At 38.7% G+C, this 20,677-nt stretch overlaps 1 protein-coding gene across 3 annotated transcripts in view; it reads right to left on the bottom strand.

Annotated features, from left to right (window-relative positions):
* Window positions 1–576: 576 nt before the first annotated feature.
* TAX1BP1 (Tax1 binding protein 1) overlaps window positions 577–20,677 on the bottom strand; it is a 36,762-nt gene continuing 16,661 nt past the window's right edge. Inside the window, exons 7-16 of one of the 3 annotated variants that reach the window (XM_010712837.2) lie at window positions 18,874–19,101; window positions 18,494–18,640; window positions 17,138–17,231; window positions 15,876–16,003; window positions 14,904–15,029; window positions 12,912–12,983; window positions 9,328–9,502; window positions 8,842–8,990; window positions 2,421–2,506; window positions 577–1,745 (exon numbers count right to left, since the gene is read on the bottom strand). In XM_010712837.2, the coding sequence (XP_010711139.2) occupies window positions 1,544–1,745; window positions 2,421–2,506; window positions 8,842–8,990; window positions 9,328–9,502; window positions 12,912–12,983; window positions 14,904–15,029; window positions 15,876–16,003; window positions 17,138–17,231; window positions 18,494–18,640; window positions 18,874–19,101 (1,407 nt within the window). In that variant the 3' untranslated portion in view covers window positions 577–1,543. The remainder of the gene's footprint in view (window positions 1,746–2,420; window positions 2,507–8,841; window positions 8,991–9,327; window positions 9,503–12,911; window positions 12,984–14,903; window positions 15,030–15,875; window positions 16,004–17,137; window positions 17,232–18,493; window positions 18,641–18,873; window positions 19,102–20,677) is intronic. The other 2 variants (XM_019616510.2, XM_019616511.2) reach the window with 2 other exon arrangements.

The raw sequence follows: 20,677 nt of genomic DNA, 5'->3' as shown, positions 1-20,677 counted from the left end.
TGGGACATGAAAACCTTTCTTACAACAGCTGTCAGAAATGAAAGGAGGAACTGTTGCAATCTCCATTGTTAGATTTCAGTGGAGAGATTTGGCCTCCATGCTGCACCCTCACTACAGTTTTTAAGTAGCCAAACCCAGAGGGCTGGGTTGTGCTTTGGCACAACACAGTTGGGAGGCTGTCCTTCCCAGGAGGGATATACCAGCATCTGAGACTTCAGACATCTTTACAAATACGATAATTATAGTGTTTTGGCTTCTGTAATCTGTTCTGTTTTTGTGCACTACTGAGTTACTTAAAACATTACAGATCATTATTTCAGTCCATCTGTGCTCTGCTGTAGGCAGACAGGAATCCCCAAGTTTAAAGACAAAGACAAAAGGGAATGCAGAGGAGCAATGCAGTGGGGGCACTGCCACACATCTGTGTCATGCGGCCTCTACTGAACTCTGCCCTGAGTACCGCATATGCTCATGGAAGATGAACTGCACAGCACAGGAGTTACTCTGAACCTCTACTACCTCTCTCTGAGCAGCAGTTCCTTTGCCATACAGAACAGAATCAACATCACATGCCAGAACGGTGCAACACCTGAACTCTGCTTTATTTCAAAACAAGCAGCAGGAAAACAGGACCACAGAGTCCATGAGTAGCTTTACCTTTAATGTAACAAGACTACTGTACAACAAGTGAATAGCAATTTTACTTAATACAGTTAAGTAAATATAAAATGTTTAGCTATACACACATTTATATTTACTAGAAAGAAATACATAAAGTTAAAAGGTTTTAAAAGCCAAAACAAACACAATTCACTGTTGTGAAAAATATAACGTTTTCTACTGAATGCAGTTGCAACATAATGGTTAATGACTTAAACAATTCATTTCTAGGCCTTTAAACACAGCCTTGTCTTCCAACTCAAAAATACTGCCTTAAAGCATAACATACTTCATTTAACATTATTCCTTAAGGCAAACATTCTAGGTGTAAAACTGAAGTACTCACCCTTGCTTTCGTTGCAGGCATGTAATCTCACAGTACATACAGCTACACTGCAGAAAGATTCTAGAAAACTACTTTTGCTGGGTTCATTATTTCAATTTCTGATTTAACTGATACTCAAAGAGAGTGCATGACTCCATTAGGAGAAGCATCTTTGTATTACATTTTAATCACACCTCAGTTATCACAGAGAAGAGAGCCATAGGTGCTCTGGTGGTTTTCTATACAGCTGAAGAACAGCGTGAAGGTGGGCTCTTTTCTGAGGCTGTCATTCCCACGTCCTTAACAACTGCCACTAAGTAGGGGAATAAATAACTACATACACAAGAAGGGGTTGGTTGGTTTGTTTTAGTATAATGTTAGGTAGAGAAAAGATAACCCAAATAGCAGCTCACAGCCAAGACTTATCATGGCTCCCATTAGAGTATACTAGCTTTACTCAGAGATTTGCACTGTTAAAGGAAAGATGTGCTATTTGTTTTCCATAGGTAGACTACTCAAAGTAGTTTATGTTTAAGCTACACTGCAAAACAGAAGTATTTAATCAAAGTTTAAAACATTTTGATCAAAGTGCGTCTGAACGTGCCTCTCGAAGCCCTGCTGGTCGTAGTCAGGTGGGAACTGCTCGCTGCACATGGGGCACACCTTCCAGTGGCTCTCCACGTGCTCCTCAAACTTGCTCTGATCGTAGTTGGGTGGAAACATCACATCGCAAAGAGGGCATTTCTTGTGCACATCAAAGCTTCGTCGGGAAGCGGAGAGGAAGAAACAGAAAGAAACAGTCATTTAATCTGTTACTGCAAAGCACAAGTCAGAAGTAGGATGTGCTGCCACCGATGTCACCAGCTTTGCTACCAACCTGTGTGTGAGCAGACAGTACCTGGGCAGTACTGCGCGCTTAATTAAAACATCTGAGCTGAAGGTGTTCAACACAGCCATGTAGTTTTACACAGGAATTCCGAAAGAACCAATTTGGCATTTTCGAGGTTACATCATTCTGACACGATTCCAGCGACCACTGAATACAAACCCACTGGCTGCCTTAACGGCCGGGCGGTTTCATGGGAAACCACTCTCTCTGCTCATAAATGCTTGTTCTTAGCAAACATAGCACTTTATAAAAGCTCTAAACTTAGGTTCACAATTAGGTTGGAAAGGGAGCGGAAAAAAAACCCAAAAGTTATTCATTCATTTACCAAATGATATTTGATGTTCAGTCAAAAATCAGGTATAACACGAACAGTCCACTCAGGGATTTCTCTTCATAATTAACTGCAAACCAAACACCAACTGAAAACGCTTGAAGATGTTTCTCCTCCCCTTTCCATCCCCGCTCCCCCAAACCAAGGAAAGGATTCTAGCTATACAGAAACCTATCCATCCCATTGAAAACCAATAAAAAAAATAAATGTTTTACCTGGAATCAAAGCAAAATCCCGTCCCACGTTCGTGCAGAAGGAGGCTCGGAGGATCAGGAGCAGAAGGTACAGTGTTGTCATCATCCTGGTAAAAAACAGTGGATTTTTAAATACCCAATAAGGAGAGTTACTTTTCTAAATGCATCTTTTTGCTGTCCAGAAAGAATTGACTGAAGCTCAACACAGAAAGGACACTGAGGTGCTATAGCAGGTCCAAAGAAGGGCAACAAGGCTTGTGAAGGGCTTAGAGAATGTGCCCTATGAGGAGAGACTGAAGGAACTGGGCTGGTCAGTCTGGGGAAGATGAGGTTGAGGGGAAACCTTATTGCTCTCTTCCAGTACCTGAAAGGTGCTTACAGCAAGAGCAGGGTTGGTCTCTTCTCACTGGTGACAGGATGAGGGGAAATGGCCTCAAGTTGTGCCAGGGTAAATTTAGGTTGGATATCAGGAAAAACTTCTTTACAGAAAGGGTTGTCAAGCACTGGAATAGGCTTCCTAGGGAGGTGCTTGTGTCACCATCCCTGCATATGTTTAAAAATCACTTGGATGTGGTGCTCAGGGACGTGATTTAGTGGAGGGTTGTTAGGTTAGTATGGTTAGGATGTGGTTGGACTTGATCGTGAAGGTCTTTTCCAACCTGAGCAATTCTATGATTCTAATCTCAGCAGCCCAGGTTTTATGCAGTGTACAAAAGAAGTTAATGAACACAAAAAGCTGAACAGACACCTTCTGACCACATATGTATAGCAACAAGCTGTGCTACTCAAAGCTGCCACTGATACAGTCCCCTCTCTGTTCGTGCCTAGGGGTAACGCGGCACAGAAAACCCATGCTCACCCAAGTGTTGCACCAGCTACCAACTGTCATAGCGCTTCAACCAGGGAGCTACAACTCAAAAATTAATTCCACGCAACAGAACATCGAGGCAAGCTCTTAAAATCCATCAATTTAAAATTTCAGGAAGGGCAGAGGCCACTGATGCAGATGCACACGCCTCCTCCCGACAGCCAGCTCTGAGCGCTCTGCACAGCCCCCAGCAGCCAGGCGTGTCCCCTGCCCAGCACTGGCAGCACACACATGGCTGCTACTGCTGAGGACCAGTCCGTGATGGAGTCAGGCTTCTATCAAGCTGGGAAGGCCGGCGGCCTCCAGAGAAATTGCTGCTGCCCCTCACTGCTCACGAGAGCAGAAATGTGTTTCTCACTGGAAACACTGAGCAGAAAGATGAGGAGTCCCTACAGGGACTGCTTCTGAGACTCCCCGTCACAGCGCTGTGGTTCTGTTCTGCAATGAGGTACCACAGCACAGCAACCACCCATTCTGAGGTGGGAAAACAGGTAAATACAGCAAGAGCTTTGCAACTCCAGCTCCTAAATCATTGCCTTGTTCATTTCAAAGATGCAGCACATGCAAGAATTCAGCCAACTATTCAGCTGGTCTTCAGAAATGGGGCCATATACAACATGCAGTATGCTCTATGCAGATAACAGAGGTATAGTCCAACATATTTCACTTCCATCCAGGCAACATCCTTTGTCCTTAGGAAGAAATACTGGAAGTAGGGCAGGACAGGAAGGTTCCCTCAGTATTTTTCTCCTGACAACAGCTGTTCGGCTTCAGCCATTTAACATTTCCATTAGGCAGCTAGTGGGGCTTGCTGTGACAGATGCTAGCAACAAACAAATTTTCCTGTCTAACTCACTTGCTTTGCACCTGCAGTAAAAAAAGGCATATGGGTTTTAAAATATTATTTGTTCCTTTTGTCACGGAAGAGGTAGGATGTATGTGTTACAGGAGGAAAACTATTTAAAGCACTCCTGTACTCCAACACTACAGCTAACACAGTGCCAAAAACATGACACTGCTGAACAGCAGCCTGCACACCAACCAGGACTTATCTGAGAAAATGAATCTGCATCTTTCAAGAAAGTTTCATTACACAGGCAGGTCTAATTAACATTTAAGTCCTCTAGAAAAGGCTTTATCACCCTGGCTGCTGGTCACTTTTGTTTCCCCTGCTGCAAAATAAAACCTCTCTGCCTTCATGCATTAGCCAAAGACCAAAACATACTGAGTAGCAAATGAAACACATTCGTGCTGTACAATGCTCAAGTGAAAGCAATCTGTCTGTGGTGACTGCAGAAGGAACCAAGAGAACAGCATGGAGCTGCATCAGAGGTGGGATAGGTTGGGTGTCAGGAAAAGGTTTCACCAGAAGGTAGCTGGGCACAGCAACAGGCTCCCCAGGGCAGCAGGCACAGCACTGAACTTGCCAGAGTTCAAGGAGCATTTGGACTCTCAGTCATACAGTCTGATTTTTGGGTGGTCCTGTGCAGAGCCACGAGTTGCTGACGCACTGGAACAGGCTGCCCAAGGAGGCTGTGGATGCCCCATCCCTGGAGGCATTCAAAGCCAGGCTGGATGCGGCTCTGGGCAGCCTGGTCTGGTGGTTGGTGTAAGTTGGGTCTGAACATAGCAGGGGGGTTGAAACTAGATGATCATTGTGGTCCTTTGCAACCCAGGCCATTCTATGATTCTTTTATTTAGGTTCAATAATCCTCATAGGTCCCTTCGAACTCCAGATATTCAATGACTCTGTGATTGCCACTGCCCTCCACCCATGTACGTCAGCTGTGTCAGCAAGAACAGACTGCTTCAGAACCAGCAAGCTTAAATTAATAATAGTTTAAAAAAAAGCTTTTTTCAAGTCAGATTAACTTTGTTGGGTGTGTCCCAAGACCCCATCAATTAATGATAAAAATCATCCTGTGTGTTCCTTTCCATAGCTCCTGACCTGCACACCATGCAAAGTGACAGTATTGAACATGGCGGGTGTGGTATCTGTTAAGATACAAAGTCTGTCTCCTCTGCTATGCTATGCAAGCATAGCAGTGATGCTGTCCTTATTCACATAAATTATGCCAGGTTGAAAAGCATGTGTAACACTTCAAAATCATCCACTTTCCCACAGTAACAAACCACCCCATGAAAGCCCCAAAGCCTAGCTGAGGAAGCTACCTGAAGTTGCTTCACAAGCAGAGCTACCCACGCAGGCTGGGAGGCCAGGCCATGACAGCTACGTCAGTGCTATATTTTAAGAACAGGCATCAGTTTACTCCCCCAAAGCCCCAGGTGTAGTCACCCCAGTTTACCTGGGCAGAAGCCCCATCCTTCATACTCCAAGAGAGACATGACTCTGCCCTAAGCCTGGGCCCAGCGGCAGCCTGCTTCACCCCACAGGTGACCAGGGACACCGGGAGCCCCAGGACCTGTGCAGAGCTGGCAGTGATGTGACATGGCTGATATGTGGCCTCCGTCCTCATTCAAGAGGCTGACCAAGGAGCTGGCCCTGTGGTTGTGCAGCTTAAAAAAAATACCAGGCTTTTCACATCCAGAAATTTGGATACCAAGGTTAATGAATTGTGAAGAGCTGCCTTTAACTACATAACTTCACTATTATCACTGGATCGTAACTTTTACTCTTAAAACTGCCACAGTGAGTTCAACAGGCTGTATGAATCATGAAGATAAATACAGCATTACCACGCAACACTTACCCACACAATTACACACAATAAAGCTTGGTAACAAGGGAGTTTGTTTGCCACTGAAAGCGGAAGAAGGGCAAGTAGGCATTAACAGCCAAACACAAGCACAACTCACCTAGTTTTACCAACTCTGACCATTTTTGTCTCATGTAACACCTACTGCTTTAATGACTGCAATCAAAAGCCTGAGACTGCCCAGCAGAAGCAGCAGTCAGCCATGTGGTGCAGTACAAAACCCACAGACCTGAGCAGTTTCTGTCTCCAAGTTCCAGGGAACATCAGCATGGGACAGAAAGCAAAGCAAAGACCATCTCAAGCTCTAAGCAAAGAACAGCCACACCACTGGTTCCCCTGCTCTGTCCACCAAAGAAGGGCACACACAATTTTCTTCCAGTGACTCAGCTCGGCACAAGCACCATATATCAAACCCTCTACATCTCTGCAAGCAGCCTGGTCTCCTGGGAGGCATGTGGACATCTGCACAGACACTAACTACTCTTTTCATGTCTATTATCAGATAAGGATGGTAAATGGCAGCTATGATCAGGCTGATGAAAGCACAGTGGGGTTTTTGGGCTAAAAGAAAGACCATTGTGAATTCAGCCCAACAAACAGCTTGACCAGGCTGCCAAACCAAATCACCCTACAGATTTGCTGTGAGTAACAGCCTTCTTTAAGTCTTGGAACAGAAATTCTGGGCTTACTGCCAACTGCAATCAAGTCTACATCTCATACTAAAGTGTGAGTTTTAGAGAAGCACTTTTTTTTTTTTTATTATGGATCTCTCCTGTACATACCTCCTCCAAGTAATTATAGTTTGTTCAACTACAGAGCATAAGCAAAATGGAAATTTGGTGAAGGTGGGTTCTTGGGGCAAGCCAACTACTCTACACAAAATCAGCATGCGTGCTTTTCTGGGATGACTAACAGACCAGTTTTTCCTTCTCAGAAATCACTGCTGCAAGGTGAATTATATGAAAGAAAATGAGGTCCCATTTTGGTTCTTCATTCTGGATAATGAACTGGCAAAGCTTTACTTACACAAGCACACACTTCTCCCACCTTGTTTTACAAACAGAAAAGAACAATTTTAGTCACATTTGATAAGTCCATTTACGGCTGCTGCAGTGCTGACAGCCTCTACTTTATTTTTCTAGGTACGTATTGGCCCAGGGTCTAGAAGATCTCTCATCTTCGATAAATATTTTAGACATTTCCACCATCATAAATCAGATACTACAAAAAAAACTATGAAGTAGTGAAAGTGAGTACAATACCCTTGATTTCTTAACCTAATATAACGTGCAGCATTAGGAGCATGTAGGGGAAGAAGACAAGCCTATACAGTGGTAACACTTCCAACGCAGCAGCAAGACTACCAGTGGTTCCTTTTCAAAAGAGAGCATCTTCCAACAAAAGGTTCTGTATCTTGTTTAGAAATGCACAGAATTACATGTGTTCAAAACAAACTGTACAAAAAGTAAACAAACTGAACTTCACATTTATCATTTTATATTTGCTGTTTCCTCTGCAGAAACAACAAGCTCTCTTTCAGAATGAATTACCCACGTGAATGGATGTTTTCCCTGGTTATCGATGTCTAAATTCCACATTAAAACTCTATAAAAGATTTTTGAGACTACTTATTTCCATGTCAAATTGTACACTCTACACGTACAACCTAATTTAGGGGGGATGGCAGCAAGGAACTGATTCTCATTTGAAAGTCAAAAATAAAGACGTAAATTACTTGATTTAAAGACACCTTTTTGCGAGCTGAACTTTATTTAAGCCTGCTATATTCCATCTCATTACAAAAATCTAAGCTGTGTCAGCAAATGAGCACAAGACTATAGCACTGTTTCTCTTGGGTTTGCAAGAGGGCAAAGCATATAGATCAGAAAGAACACCCTGCTAATTAAACTGAAGCAGGTGACTCAAGAAGAGAAGAGCTTGTCATATGTAGTATCTACGTCAAGAACGATCAGATTAAATATGCAGAATGTGGAGAAAAGGTGGGCAACAGTATTAAGCTCACATTCAAGATCTTAAACAGGCTGCAGGAGTTCTGACAGTTTTTCTAATTATTCACAGTAATGGACACCAGGGGCAAAAGGTAGGAGGGAGAAATACATTTTTCTCCATTATAGGTGCTGAGCACCGGGGCTAAAATCATGCCTGTCTGAACACTGATCAGTTTCTACAAAGGTTAATAGCAATTAAATGTGGCAAACTAGACTAAATGAGAAACAGGTCATGATACCACTGTACTTGCAAAGAGCAAAATACTTTGCAGAAGAGTATTTCTTGTTTAATATTTTTGAAGGTGCAAGAATACTTAGAATTGGAAAGAGTAATAAGTCTGCTCCTGTTCAAATGAAGCCATTTGGTCCAGCTTATTACAGAAGCCAATTTACTATGTTTTATAGAGGTATGGTGTGAAAGTTAACTGTTTTAGAAAGCAAAGCTAACCAGTTTCCACCTCAAACATACAAAGCCACGAAAAAGACATCAGTGAGAATCTGTCATTGTCTGTTTAATCAGCTTAACGGCTAAAAAATCAAAATGAAATAAATTAACAAAAGAACAAGAGGTTTATGGGCAGGGATAAATATCTGATACTACAGACATTTTCTTTCAGTATTTAACTGAAACTACTGGTATCAGAATACTTAAGTTGGATCAGAACAAATAAAAACCAACTTCCGGCCTACAAACAAGGAAGCAAATAAAAACCAATCAATCCCATACTGAAATCCAACACTGAAAACCTATGTGCAACTCCAATGCTCAGTAGTAAACACAGCTAGGAAAATTAAACATAATAGATAATAAAGAAGGAAAATTAAAGATAATATAGAAGAAAACTCACATTGCTATCCTCAGGATCTTCTAAACCATCAGGCCGACTGAGATTGCGTGAAGGCTGACTACACACTACATCATCTTCCAGCTCCCAAAAGGAAGTTCTAGCAGGCGGTCTTTGGATCTCATCAGGATTAAAGGCACCATCTGCTCCATCTGAAGAAAAAATTAATTACATGATCCTTGTTGTTTTTTTTGTGTTTTTTTTTTTCCAGATGTGCCACCTTACACCCCAAATCAAAGCTTTCAAATATTTTTGCCTTAGATAAGGTATGAAAAAACAGAAATCTACTTTTTCAAAAGATGTCTGTAAAATTTTGCTTAATGATTCTCTTTAACAAAACGAAGGCATTTAATGATTCTCATTAACAAAGTCAACAAATAAAAGCACTGTACAGCACTGAGACTGTTCTTTAGCTGCACCAAACAAATACAGCATTGCTTTTGAAATGGTGGGAGAGAAAAATATGTGGAAAAAAAAAAAATCACTCACCTCTTCTTTCCTGAATTGCATAAGGGTTTCCATACTGCAGTACTGGTAGTCTACTTGGCACTGCAGGAACTGGTCCATTCTCCTCTGAGTATGGGTTGCGAAAATGTAGTGTCGGCTGTGAAATCTGTCCTTCCATCATCCTCCCAGCTTGATTTCCTGCTGTCTTGCCAAGTTCCTAAACAACACATAAGTTAAGTTTAAAACATAATTACTCCACAGAGGTTTAGGCAAAAGATGAGGGGTTTTTAATGAACTATTTAAATTTAAAACAAAAAAACCCACATCCGCTCATCTTCAGACTCTCATTTCATCTTGACCTAATGTCAAATGGAACATTTGAGCAAAGAAAACACAGATATTTTAAAGAATGTTTCTGATCTGTTCTGTTAATATGAATTGTATACACAGAACTGCCGAATATTTCACGAAGAATCTGCATCCTCAGAACAAAGAAAAAGCTATTAAGTAGCAAAGGATGAGTTGAAGTAACAGTGACAAGTATGTGCAATTAGGGAAGTTAAGAATGCATCATTTTAGTAAGTGAAGGAAATAAGGATTTACTGGATATAATCCCCTACAAACCCTTAGGTGGCAGCTATTAAGAACTATCAAATACGTTGCACTGCATCCTCTCTGATAACTAACAGCAAAAAGCTCACCTACATGAAGTGTAGCTTCATATTAACTCAGTAGGGCTCAAGGCTGTCACTTTCAATTGGAAATGAAAGAATGTTAGAACAAGTTTTTGCTCAGTATCTTTCACACGCACAAACATGGAAAGAAACCAGCAGAGAACTTGGAACCAGTGTCATTTTTGTGCAACAGAACTTCCTTAGAGTTACCCTTGCCTGCATATACATGAATTGGTACCTATGAGCCACACAGACAGCAGTTACTATAAACCACTGAAGGATTTATATAAATTATATACCACTAAAACTGTAAGTCAATGTATATGTAAAAAGCTGAAGTGACTTAAATGTGGCCAGTCCATTGGCTGTAATTCTTCCAAAGGAAGTCTTCTCTTCCTTCCATTTAACAAAATGGGTTTGGCAAAGAGAGCATGCAGTGAAGAAGAACCAGAGGAAAAACACCATTTACAAATCAGAACCAAGCAAACATTCTGAGATGTAAGAAAAATAAAAATTAGGATTTTTAAAACAGATGTTTCCCAGATATTTTTTTTCCCAATTCTGTTAAAGCATTGGTTTTTGGGTTCTCCTTTCAGAGTTAACACAAACTTCTCACACAGAAGCATGTCTTCCCAAAAAACTTCAAATCGAAATTAAGCCTAAGACTTCAGATACATATTTAACCACATGAGAAGTGAAATGTCTCAGTTACTGAAAGGAACAACCCAACAACACTTCAGCATTAGTCCAAACACCGGAGGATAAAAAACGCAACTTCAATTCAGTAATTACTCTGCAACTAGAAAAACTCAAAACGAAAGAAAGATGGAAATTACATATTTGCTAATATACAGTACTTATTTATACAACAATGTAGTATGAGATTTCAGACACGGAAGGCTTAGACTCCAACAGCAACAATATAAAGCCTTTTTCAAAGAGGAAGGAGAGGAAAAAGGAGGAAAACGCCATCTACAAAGAGTAAGGCAGCTTCCAGAAAATTACCTTTTGTTGAGTGCTTACTGTAAGCACCATCCTTCTCATTACTTTCATCTTACTTTAGAAAACACTACAGTGCAGAACAGCACATTTTCTCTGATCTCACAACATCCTCCAAGTAAAATCTCCTCATGTGGATATGATATAAAACTAATGTTAATGTGTTAATTTATATTAGATTTATTGACTATGTTGCATAAATGATTGAAGTGGCCAAGGTTAAATGGTTAGGATTGCATCTTAAAATTTTACTGAGCATGTAAAATCTAAATAATTAATCTTTACTCAATACAAAGCAGGAACAATTAATTATCACTGAAATCAAGACTTTCCTTTTTAAAATCAATTTCTCGTACAATATAGAAGCAGTTTAGAATGAGAAGGAATGGCATTAAAGCTTCAATTTTAGCATCACATAAGATTAAAACAAAATGCAGATCAAAGTGCCTGTAAAAAGGTGCTGTAAGAGAGCCTTAGCCAGAAGTTGGACAACCAGGGCAGAGACCGATTCAAAATCAAAGCCTGTAAGTATGTAAATAAAATAGGAACCAAGTAATTTTATAGGTTTGAAGAGACAGCAGATGAACATTTCTAGCATGCTATGTTTGGTGGCATTTATAAACAAACACTGATAATGGGGCATAAATTGAAAAGCTGTTTACTATTCTGTGCTGAACCTTTTAAAACATGATTCCAGTCTAGCAAAGCACTTTGATTCTTCTTTGTAATGTAAATATCTATAAATTCGGTAGACAAAGTTCCAGGGTTTTATAAGCTCCATACATTATTATTACAGTTGCTCTCCTTACGCACGGTGTTTAAAATTACTCCCTCCAGCTAAAACAGGTTAATTGGAACTCAGAATTTACTTTCTTTTGAATTAGGAAAACATGAGAAAAAAGTACTAAAAGTTACATCACTGTTTAAAAATGAAGAATTTAAATGCAAACTACTTGAAATTCTGGAATTTCAGAAAACATCTTAATCTGAGATTAACTATAATGTATCAGAACGCAAAATCCTGCTTTTAATATGCATCTGTCCATAATTAAAACCACATCCTATGAAAAAGGAAACAAGTAATCTGAACAATTCTCATTTTTCCACAATATCACTCAGTACTATCAGAATGTAACGAAGACATCATTTACTTCTCAGTAAAACAGTTCTGCTCATCTGTCACATGACACCTGCAAGGTACTTCTAGCATTGACACATCATCATAAACGTTCCTGGCTTAGCAGTAAAGATAATGAATTTGAGGAGACAGTGAACTCCTGAAAGCAGCCAGTCACTTTCTATCATACATTCAAAAAGCACAGCGCTGCTTGCGTATCATTCTTTTCTTAGAGAGAGATGTTTTCAGTTGTATTTTACCAAAGTCACTGCTGTCACATACATCAAACTGCTCTTATTATTACAAGTGGTCAACAAGAGAACTGCAGATGTCAAACGGATTTGGTTGTGTGCACACGTCATGAAAAATGCAGCAATTTTACTGCTGAAATGTGTACATCTCTGGGTACAGGACATGAATGGATAAAAGCAAAAATAACCCCAACCAGTGGTGAAAAAATAAACTGTCAAGATAGGCATGTACTATTCACATCCTATGCCAAAATTCCAAAGGGAATAAGATGTACTAATTGTGCTGCCTGACAGCCAGTAACTCCTGATATCAGAGTTGCTCTTGCAAAGAAATGAAATTCCTCCAATTTCTGTTGACTGATCCTTCCTTTAGAGGGAAAGAATCAGCTTACTTTTTTCCCTTTTAGAATTAGTATTATTATCAGAGCTTGCCATTTAAAATCCCACTTAATTCTGGCAAGATATTCAAATATGCAAATGAATCATTAGATTCATTTTCACAAATTCTCAATTAACAGTGAATTACAATTCCTCAGAGCCCTACAGCTCCCAGTTGACAAGATGTTACAGTAGTAGTGACAATACCTTCTCAGTGGTAAGGAGTTCCAGCTGTGACACCAGTTCCTTGATTCGTCTCTCTTTTTCAGCCAGCTGAACCTGTTTGAAAATCAGTTTTGATTTAAGTTCTTGTATTAGTAAAATACAGATGCAGGTTAATCCTGCATGCTATATTATGAAGATACGGCATGCAGTGACTTCAGTTCATCTTTCAGATGGAAAAGAACTTGCCTACACCATTCACGTGAAACATATAGTACTGCTACAAATAATCAAAACCAAACGTTCACCGTAAGTTTATCTACTGGATAGCAGCAGGATGTTGGCAGCCTTCTCCTATCAGTTCACAGAAAACAGTTGTGGAAAGATGAAATAGCAGGTAACCAAGAGGAGAAACACCAGTGACACTTATGGTGAAGAGGGACGCTGCTGTCCAGAAACAGCTGCACATATACAAACCTCACCACACTATTTCTAAAGAATCCACACAAGAGAAGTTCGGTTATTTTTGTCATTCACTTCTCTCCATCTTGCACGTCTCACCGAAGAACCAAGAGAACCAAAACCCCCCAGCACCTCAAAGACACTAAATTTGTTTCACAAACATGTCTGTTGGCTGACCTGGGAGTAGAGAAATGCAGACATGCTACTCAATTTCTACAGGCTTCCAAATTATTATTTAAACAACCTTTCTCTACAGAGGGCCTTTTTATTTGGATCAGGTTACTTCAGACCATCTCTCCACTAGTTTACGTGGCATATAACCTCAATGCTTCATACAGTTAAGTATTTATTTTTTTTTTCAATTCTGAAATTCTTTTCCTTAGTTGAGTTCAAAGAGAGAGAAATCTGCTGTCTGCAATGAAAAGCTTTTTCTTCCATCCTTACACCCATACTCACAATAATATATTTTTCAATTGCAGTCAAAACGTTTTCAAATTCAGAACCAATTATTTATTACTCCTGCTGCTAAGTACAAAATAAATAAGTAAACTCACTTTTCATTAAATTATGTGTGGCAAGTGATTGCTGTTAATTAACAAAATTCAATAACTTGGGAAGAGTCATGCATTTTATACAGCAAATTAGAGCTTTAAAAGAGTGTTTAAAATCACATAGGGATAGCACAGCCTACATAATGCTGAAATGAGCTGTAGATTAATTTAGCATTTTATAATGAATAGGTGTTGCAATTCCTAATGAGATGGGGCTCCTACTAAAATTATACAACCACAGTTCACTTTAAGCCTCCTTCATTGGGCCATATAGAGCATTCCTACCCTATCAACTGAATTAACAATTACTGTAAGATTGAGCAGAAGTCTAAAAGCTGGTCTGGTGGAAATGGGTCGCTCTTATGTTTCCCTTGTTTACCCAAGAAGCCACTGGAACATATGTGCTAATAGCACAACCTCAAAGATTAAGGCTCTGGGTAACATAAAGCTGCTCATTATGCTTGACGTTCTGGTGCATATAAGTTACATCACTGCACTACAATTACAGTTGAAATCCCCTAAATTTAAGTAATTCTCTCAAGATGATTTTAAAAATAATACATTGTTCTTCTTCAATCTCCCTTGTTAACTTAAAGTAAAATGCATTACATGTTACTACAATGGTCATGCAGCATTCAATAACAAGATTTTAGACAAATATACCAACCAATATTCCTGCTAATATTATTGTAAGCAACAGGGAATCAGAACTCCACTACTTTTTGCTGTAATACTAGATTAAAGTTAATTACGGTTTCTTTTAAATTCACAGTATTAAGAGACTGCTAGCCATTTGCTAAGTGTACTACTTAACACTTTTGCCTTACTTTAAAAGAAACATCAGAAGAATGCACTGCTCCTACAGAGCAAGACAGATTTTCTTTTTACAGCAAAAAATATATTCGTGTTTATTCCCATTAAGACTGAACTACTGAACTATTAGACATGAGCATGTAAGTTAAGAACAGGACACCATTCACTGTCAAAACAACAGAACAAACAAACAAAATAATTGGTAACTTACTTTATACTGATCCTCCATTGCTGCTAGCTGTAATTTCATACTCTCATTGATTTTCACTTGTTCTTTCCATTTCAGCTCCAGTTTAGCTAGTTCATCAGCATAAATGCTGCATTTCATCTTCTCACCCTGTAACAGTTCATAACATAGCATGAAACATTTATAACTGTTCTCATATTTATTTTTTTTTAAGCAATGGCACTGTGCAACTCTACGCTTTTAGAATTAACCTATTTAAAATGTCTTCAGTGAATCAAGCGTGACTCACTACAGTGGCTCTGAGCATTGGATATTATGAAAATGGCATGAATATGCATTTTTTCTTGAGTTTTCAATATACTGCTACTTCTCCTTAGCTTCACTGTTATAAGTTTCTCCATATAAACAGAATCCCAATTCCACACTACATCATTACCCCTTCAAGGGTCTCATTTCAATTTCCCCTTGCAATTTTTACATCGCCCTAAATATCTTTCATCCAGAAAGTCAAAGGCAAAGCTTTTCCCAGATCCCACTATAGAAGTAATAGCTATTGGATGCTAGTGAAGGCTCTCTATTGATGGGATGGTGAGCACAATTACATGGCAATTATTCTGTTAACCTCTCCTGGATGTACAGTCATCATGTGATAAGTAAGAGAATTAGGATCATAAACTGAGTTCACGACAGTCTGTGAACGTCTATGGCTATCTGAAAACAAAGCATATTAGTACACTAAAATTCCAAGTTTTTAATTCTAACCTTCTAATCTGTTATGACTTCGTAGTGTTATTTTTTTAATCTCCAAACAAGAAGCAAATGAATACGTAACTGAGAGCTGACTCAAAAAGTGTTTTATCATATTAACACTTCTATCTTAAGCATGGAGTATCACACAAACAAGCAGTAAGGCAAGCCATCTGGGTAGGCTTTGTGGTTTTAAGATTTAGCACCTAGAGCGCTCTGTTCAGCTTTCCAAATCAGTCATTTACTTACTGCCAACATTTGCTTGCATTTCTTATACTTCTCTGTTTTCTCAGCAATTTCTTTATTCATTTCACGTACTTGCTCCTTAACCGTGAATTCCGAAACTACATCAGATGAAATAGGGCTAACTGTGAACACTGAAGAAGAAACACAAACATTGGGTTTTTTGTTCTATAAATGAAGTCTGTATCAAACAGATGACAGGCCAAATCTGACACTGCATCAAGAACAGAGTGCTCCATGTCATCCAAAGAGACAAATGTATCACTAGCCACATGATACCGAACCATCAGTCATATCAGCATGTATTCAGCTCGCTCTCTCCTACTGAAGTGGAGCATAAACAAACACATACCTACTACACAGAGCAAAACCAGGCAACTCTCCCACAAGCTCCCAACAAAGTAAGCATTAGAATGCTTCCTTTCCAATATGGTGCTAGCTATTTTATTATTCTGCCACGATATGGAATGCCTCAGCAATCTACTTCATCCCATCACGCATCATAACTGGTCTTACTGGAATCTTACTTGTTCTAGGAAACACTTGTGTTTAATGACAGTGGGATGAAACTGACCAGAAATTACAAATTAGTCAGTATAAAGAGAAAGGTGTGTCAATTTTAAGGCATCAAACACAAAATTACTCAGCATTTATCACTTTAAGCTGAATAATAAATTAGGCTCAGTTATAAGCTATTATGTCTGCTCTGTAAGATGAGTTTTCTAAGAACTCAGAGCATAAAAATTATAAGTTATTAGTTGAACATTTTCTAATAAAGCTACTACAGCCTATAAATAATGAGAACATTCTATAGACTTAATGTTGTCATCAAATAACCAGAATTTTACTGTGGATTTGATTTTACAGTACAGTATTCCATTGGGCAGTCACTGTAACACAACTGCAAAATTTGCATGCTACTGTACATAATTCAAGAATTTGAGTGGGATGGTTTTCTTATTTCCTAACTCAACTCTGTTGGCAAAACCAGTTCTGTGTTAACTATCAAGCAAAACAATCAGATTTCAGTCCCAGTTAATATTAACTGCTTTGAAAAAAAGCAATGAAATTACCTCTGAATCCCACTCCTTGGAGAGAAAAAACAAACAGCTTTTTAGATGAGTTTTCACATTTCTAACCAGCTTTCCTTCCTTTAACTATGATAGAACAACTTTACCTAGTTTACACTAGAAATATGTTTACAGACTACTTCACAAAGACACCACTTTCAGGCGGATACAAACAGATAAAATCTAAGCTGTTGATACCTGGAGATGCAGGCAACTTTTTGTCTGTAACGATGGCAGTAGCTGTCACAATATTAGATGCTTCTGTCAGTTTCTGCTGATTCCCCGCGATTTTCTTTGTGAAAAGAAATTTTGTTTTGGTATTTTATTAAATGAAACCCAAAGCACAAAGTAACATTTCTTCCACTGCCACCTCCGCCAAAATTGGATGAGGAAGAGTGGAAACCAGGAAAATAATAAATACACAAACCAATATTATTCTACTAACAGTGAAAATAGTCTCAGATAATTCTTACAGCTTTACTTTACAAGGTTCCTTTTCCCTAGGAACAATAACTTTTAAGCAAATTATTAGAACATCTTGTTCTCTAGAGAAAAAGTTACACTTAAATCCATCAGTTTAAAGCTAATATTCCATTAGAATACGAAGAGAGTATTAATGAGTACTATACTTCTGCTGCTGTAAGTTAAAGAAGTGAAATATGAGGTTGCTATCAGATCTACAACATAGTCAAGCTCTGGAATACTTTCCAAAGAAAAGCTTCAAGCATTTTGATGTGAGACTTCATTCACCATTGACCTTCTGGATGAGAAACAAATTTTGATTTGTTGATCAAAGCCAGGCAGTTTAACCATTTGTTCTGCAGCTAGTCTAAATAATTTGTCCATTTTTCTAAATCACATTTATTCATAGAATCACCAAGGTGGGAAAAGACCTATAAGATCATCCATCCAACCATCCATCCATCACCAATACTTCTCACTAAACCATGTTCCTGATCTTGCCATTGCCATTTTCCATGCTGTCTCACTGCTACTCCATCACCTGCCCTGCTCTCAAACCTGTTTGAAATTCACTAACAAGTTCATTTACCAGGTGGCATAAGACTGACATCATCATTGGAAAATCCCCATTTATTTATAGAACAAAGCCTCAAGAGTGATCAGAATATCAAATAGAAATGGAATACAATTATACGCTGGGTTGTGGAAATGCCCTCCCCACTCAGAGTCTTCCTTTAAGTTCTCCATTTCCATGACATTAGGACTAGGCTTTCTGTTTCTATTTGTTTGTCTTTTGTTTCATAAGTGGTGGTTATTAATTATGCATTTCCCTGTTTCACTTTCAAAATTCTTCCTTGAACAAAGTTATGCTTACACATTCATCCAAACTCTAATACTTTTCACATATAATAGCTGCATCCAAAAAAGGCACAGAATAGTTCAGATTTATAGAAGAAAATAGTAAACTAAAACTCAGTTGTTTAGCACAATTTTAATTATTTTTAAAAGCACTGGTGGTTTTTTTTTTGCAAAAAGAAATTAAATAGTTGCTGAAAAGTCAGAAAAAAAAGTGCAATTTCTCCATTCACTTACTGCCTGTTCCGTAAGCTTGTTCACTTGTTTTTGAAGTTTTTGACATTCTTTGAATTTTTCCTTGTAATGGTCAGCAGCCATTTGTAAACGAAGCTTCAGATCTTCAACTTCTCTGCGCAGTTCCTGCTCCGTTGTGTTTGAAGTTTCCTTTAGAAAAATTCAAAGAGAAACTGTTCTCCCTTCTGTTCAAACAGTACTATTCCCAAAAAACCTTTATTTTCTAATTAAAGAAAGCAAAGTAGTCAATGTAAGTACAGAGTAAGTTCTTATTTTGTAGAAACTATCCAAAAAAGCATTTTCAGTCCCCAGTATTAACAAATCTTTCTCTGACAGATTTTGTGAATGCACAGAAACCTGAGCACTAAGAACTAACAATTTACCTGTTCATTTTTCAAAGCTGTGATTTTTTTAAGTTCAGCTAAAGCATCTGCAAGCTGCTTTTTCAACTTCTCATTTTCCAGACGTGCACTGTGAAGATCTGCCATCGTTTTATCTCGCACATTTACTGCATCACTCAGCTCTTTTGACATTAGAACAGCTTCTTGTTTGCTAGCCTGAATCTGATCTTCAGCTTTCCGAAGCTGCTCTTTTAAAATAGCTGCATCCTCCTGGGGAAGAGAGGAAGAGAATCAGTCACCTTTATTTCAAAGCTTAAATAGAAGTTAGGAAGGAATTTCGAACATTCAAATGATAAATAAATAAATCAAATTTAGTTGGCTGTTCTAAGCAAGAAAAAAAAAAAACCACTAAATCCAAAGGAATGATCTGCAAATACCCCTCATTATAATATCTTCAAGCAATCGCCATCTCAAACCACACATTTGGGCATTATCATTTTACCTATATTGGATTTTTGTTGTATTTTCAGCTTTAGTTTAAGCACATTCAACATTCAATATCATTTTTTCCCCCTACACACAGAATTAACAGGCATGAACAGCCAACTTCAAAAAAATTAAGTTGATTCTGCAGTAAGACTGTAGAATTACAGCATTAAGGCCCTACAATGCCTACAAGTGGTTTACGTAAGACAGCATGAAACAATTTTGAGATGTTCTTCGTACAATTTCATCTCCTAAGATCTTGCCCAATATGTTTTTCAGAAGGTCTTGAGAACAAGAAGTAACAGAGAGCAAGCTGAAGCATGCAGCGCCTCAGACTTGGCACTGCAGCAGCTTTGTAAGGCAGCCCAAGAGCCACTGACCAAGCTACTGATCTCTCAATCTTCAAGAAAAGCCCAAGATCACAAAAAATAAAATAAAAAGTAAATACTGTAAGCCACTTGCAGGATCTGGGATTCCTGAAGAGACTGTAATTTCATATTGGTGAGTCTAGACATAAAAATCAAATATCTCTAGTCCACTGTTAATTTTTAGTAATCATATAGACAATTACACAGCATGTGCAGTGGAATATAGATTCTGTAAACATTTATGAAGATGGATGGACTAGGAGATGCTATGAAGTACCCTTAGGTATTTTTACAGCACATCATGCATCAGTAACATATTTCAGTACATGTCTACAAATTGACAGCGTAAGGCAAAAATGTTAATGATCCCACCAGTAATGTCATAAATGCTTCTCTGTCTTAGTAACTATGACATAAATGTTTGGGGCCTCCAGTACTGCTGTACACACTACACTTCTTTATTTTAAAGCAAAATACTGGAGTAATTTAACATGGTCAGAAACAAAACGGTACAGCACTCAAAAGACAAAAAGAATGCAAGCTGTAACTTAAAGCAATATAAGCATCTCTTTTTTTTCTTCTTGCTATTTCTATTCTCAATAGCACTACTTTTCTGCTGGTATTTACATTTTAAAGCAACACGAGTTAGGAATGTCTCTTTCATGTTTTACACTGCTTTTTCAGTGAGAAAACTACTGAAAAAAAACACATAAGAAATAAAATCCGCATCACCTGCATAATCTGACTTTTCCATGCTGGCCCCAAAAACTAGTATCTCTCTCTGTTTTGGATCAAGAGCAGACTTCTGAAGCAAAGCACCCAATCATTCTATTACTCACCACACTTCATATCACCTCACAGAACACCCTCAGGGCAGGGATACTAGAATCCTCTTGGATAAAGTAAAAACAGAAGATGTGCATCAAGACCAAACCTAACAGACTCCAGCATCTAGTAGGCATTCTATACACAGCACCACACGAAAACTATTT

The sequence above is a fragment of the Meleagris gallopavo genome, chromosome 6, assembly GCF_000146605.3.
Source record: "Meleagris gallopavo isolate NT-WF06-2002-E0010 breed Aviagen turkey brand Nicholas breeding stock chromosome 6, Turkey_5.1, whole genome shotgun sequence".
Taxonomy (NCBI): domain Eukaryota; kingdom Metazoa; phylum Chordata; class Aves; order Galliformes; family Phasianidae; genus Meleagris; species Meleagris gallopavo.
This window is presented reverse-complemented; position numbering and strand designations above follow the sequence as displayed.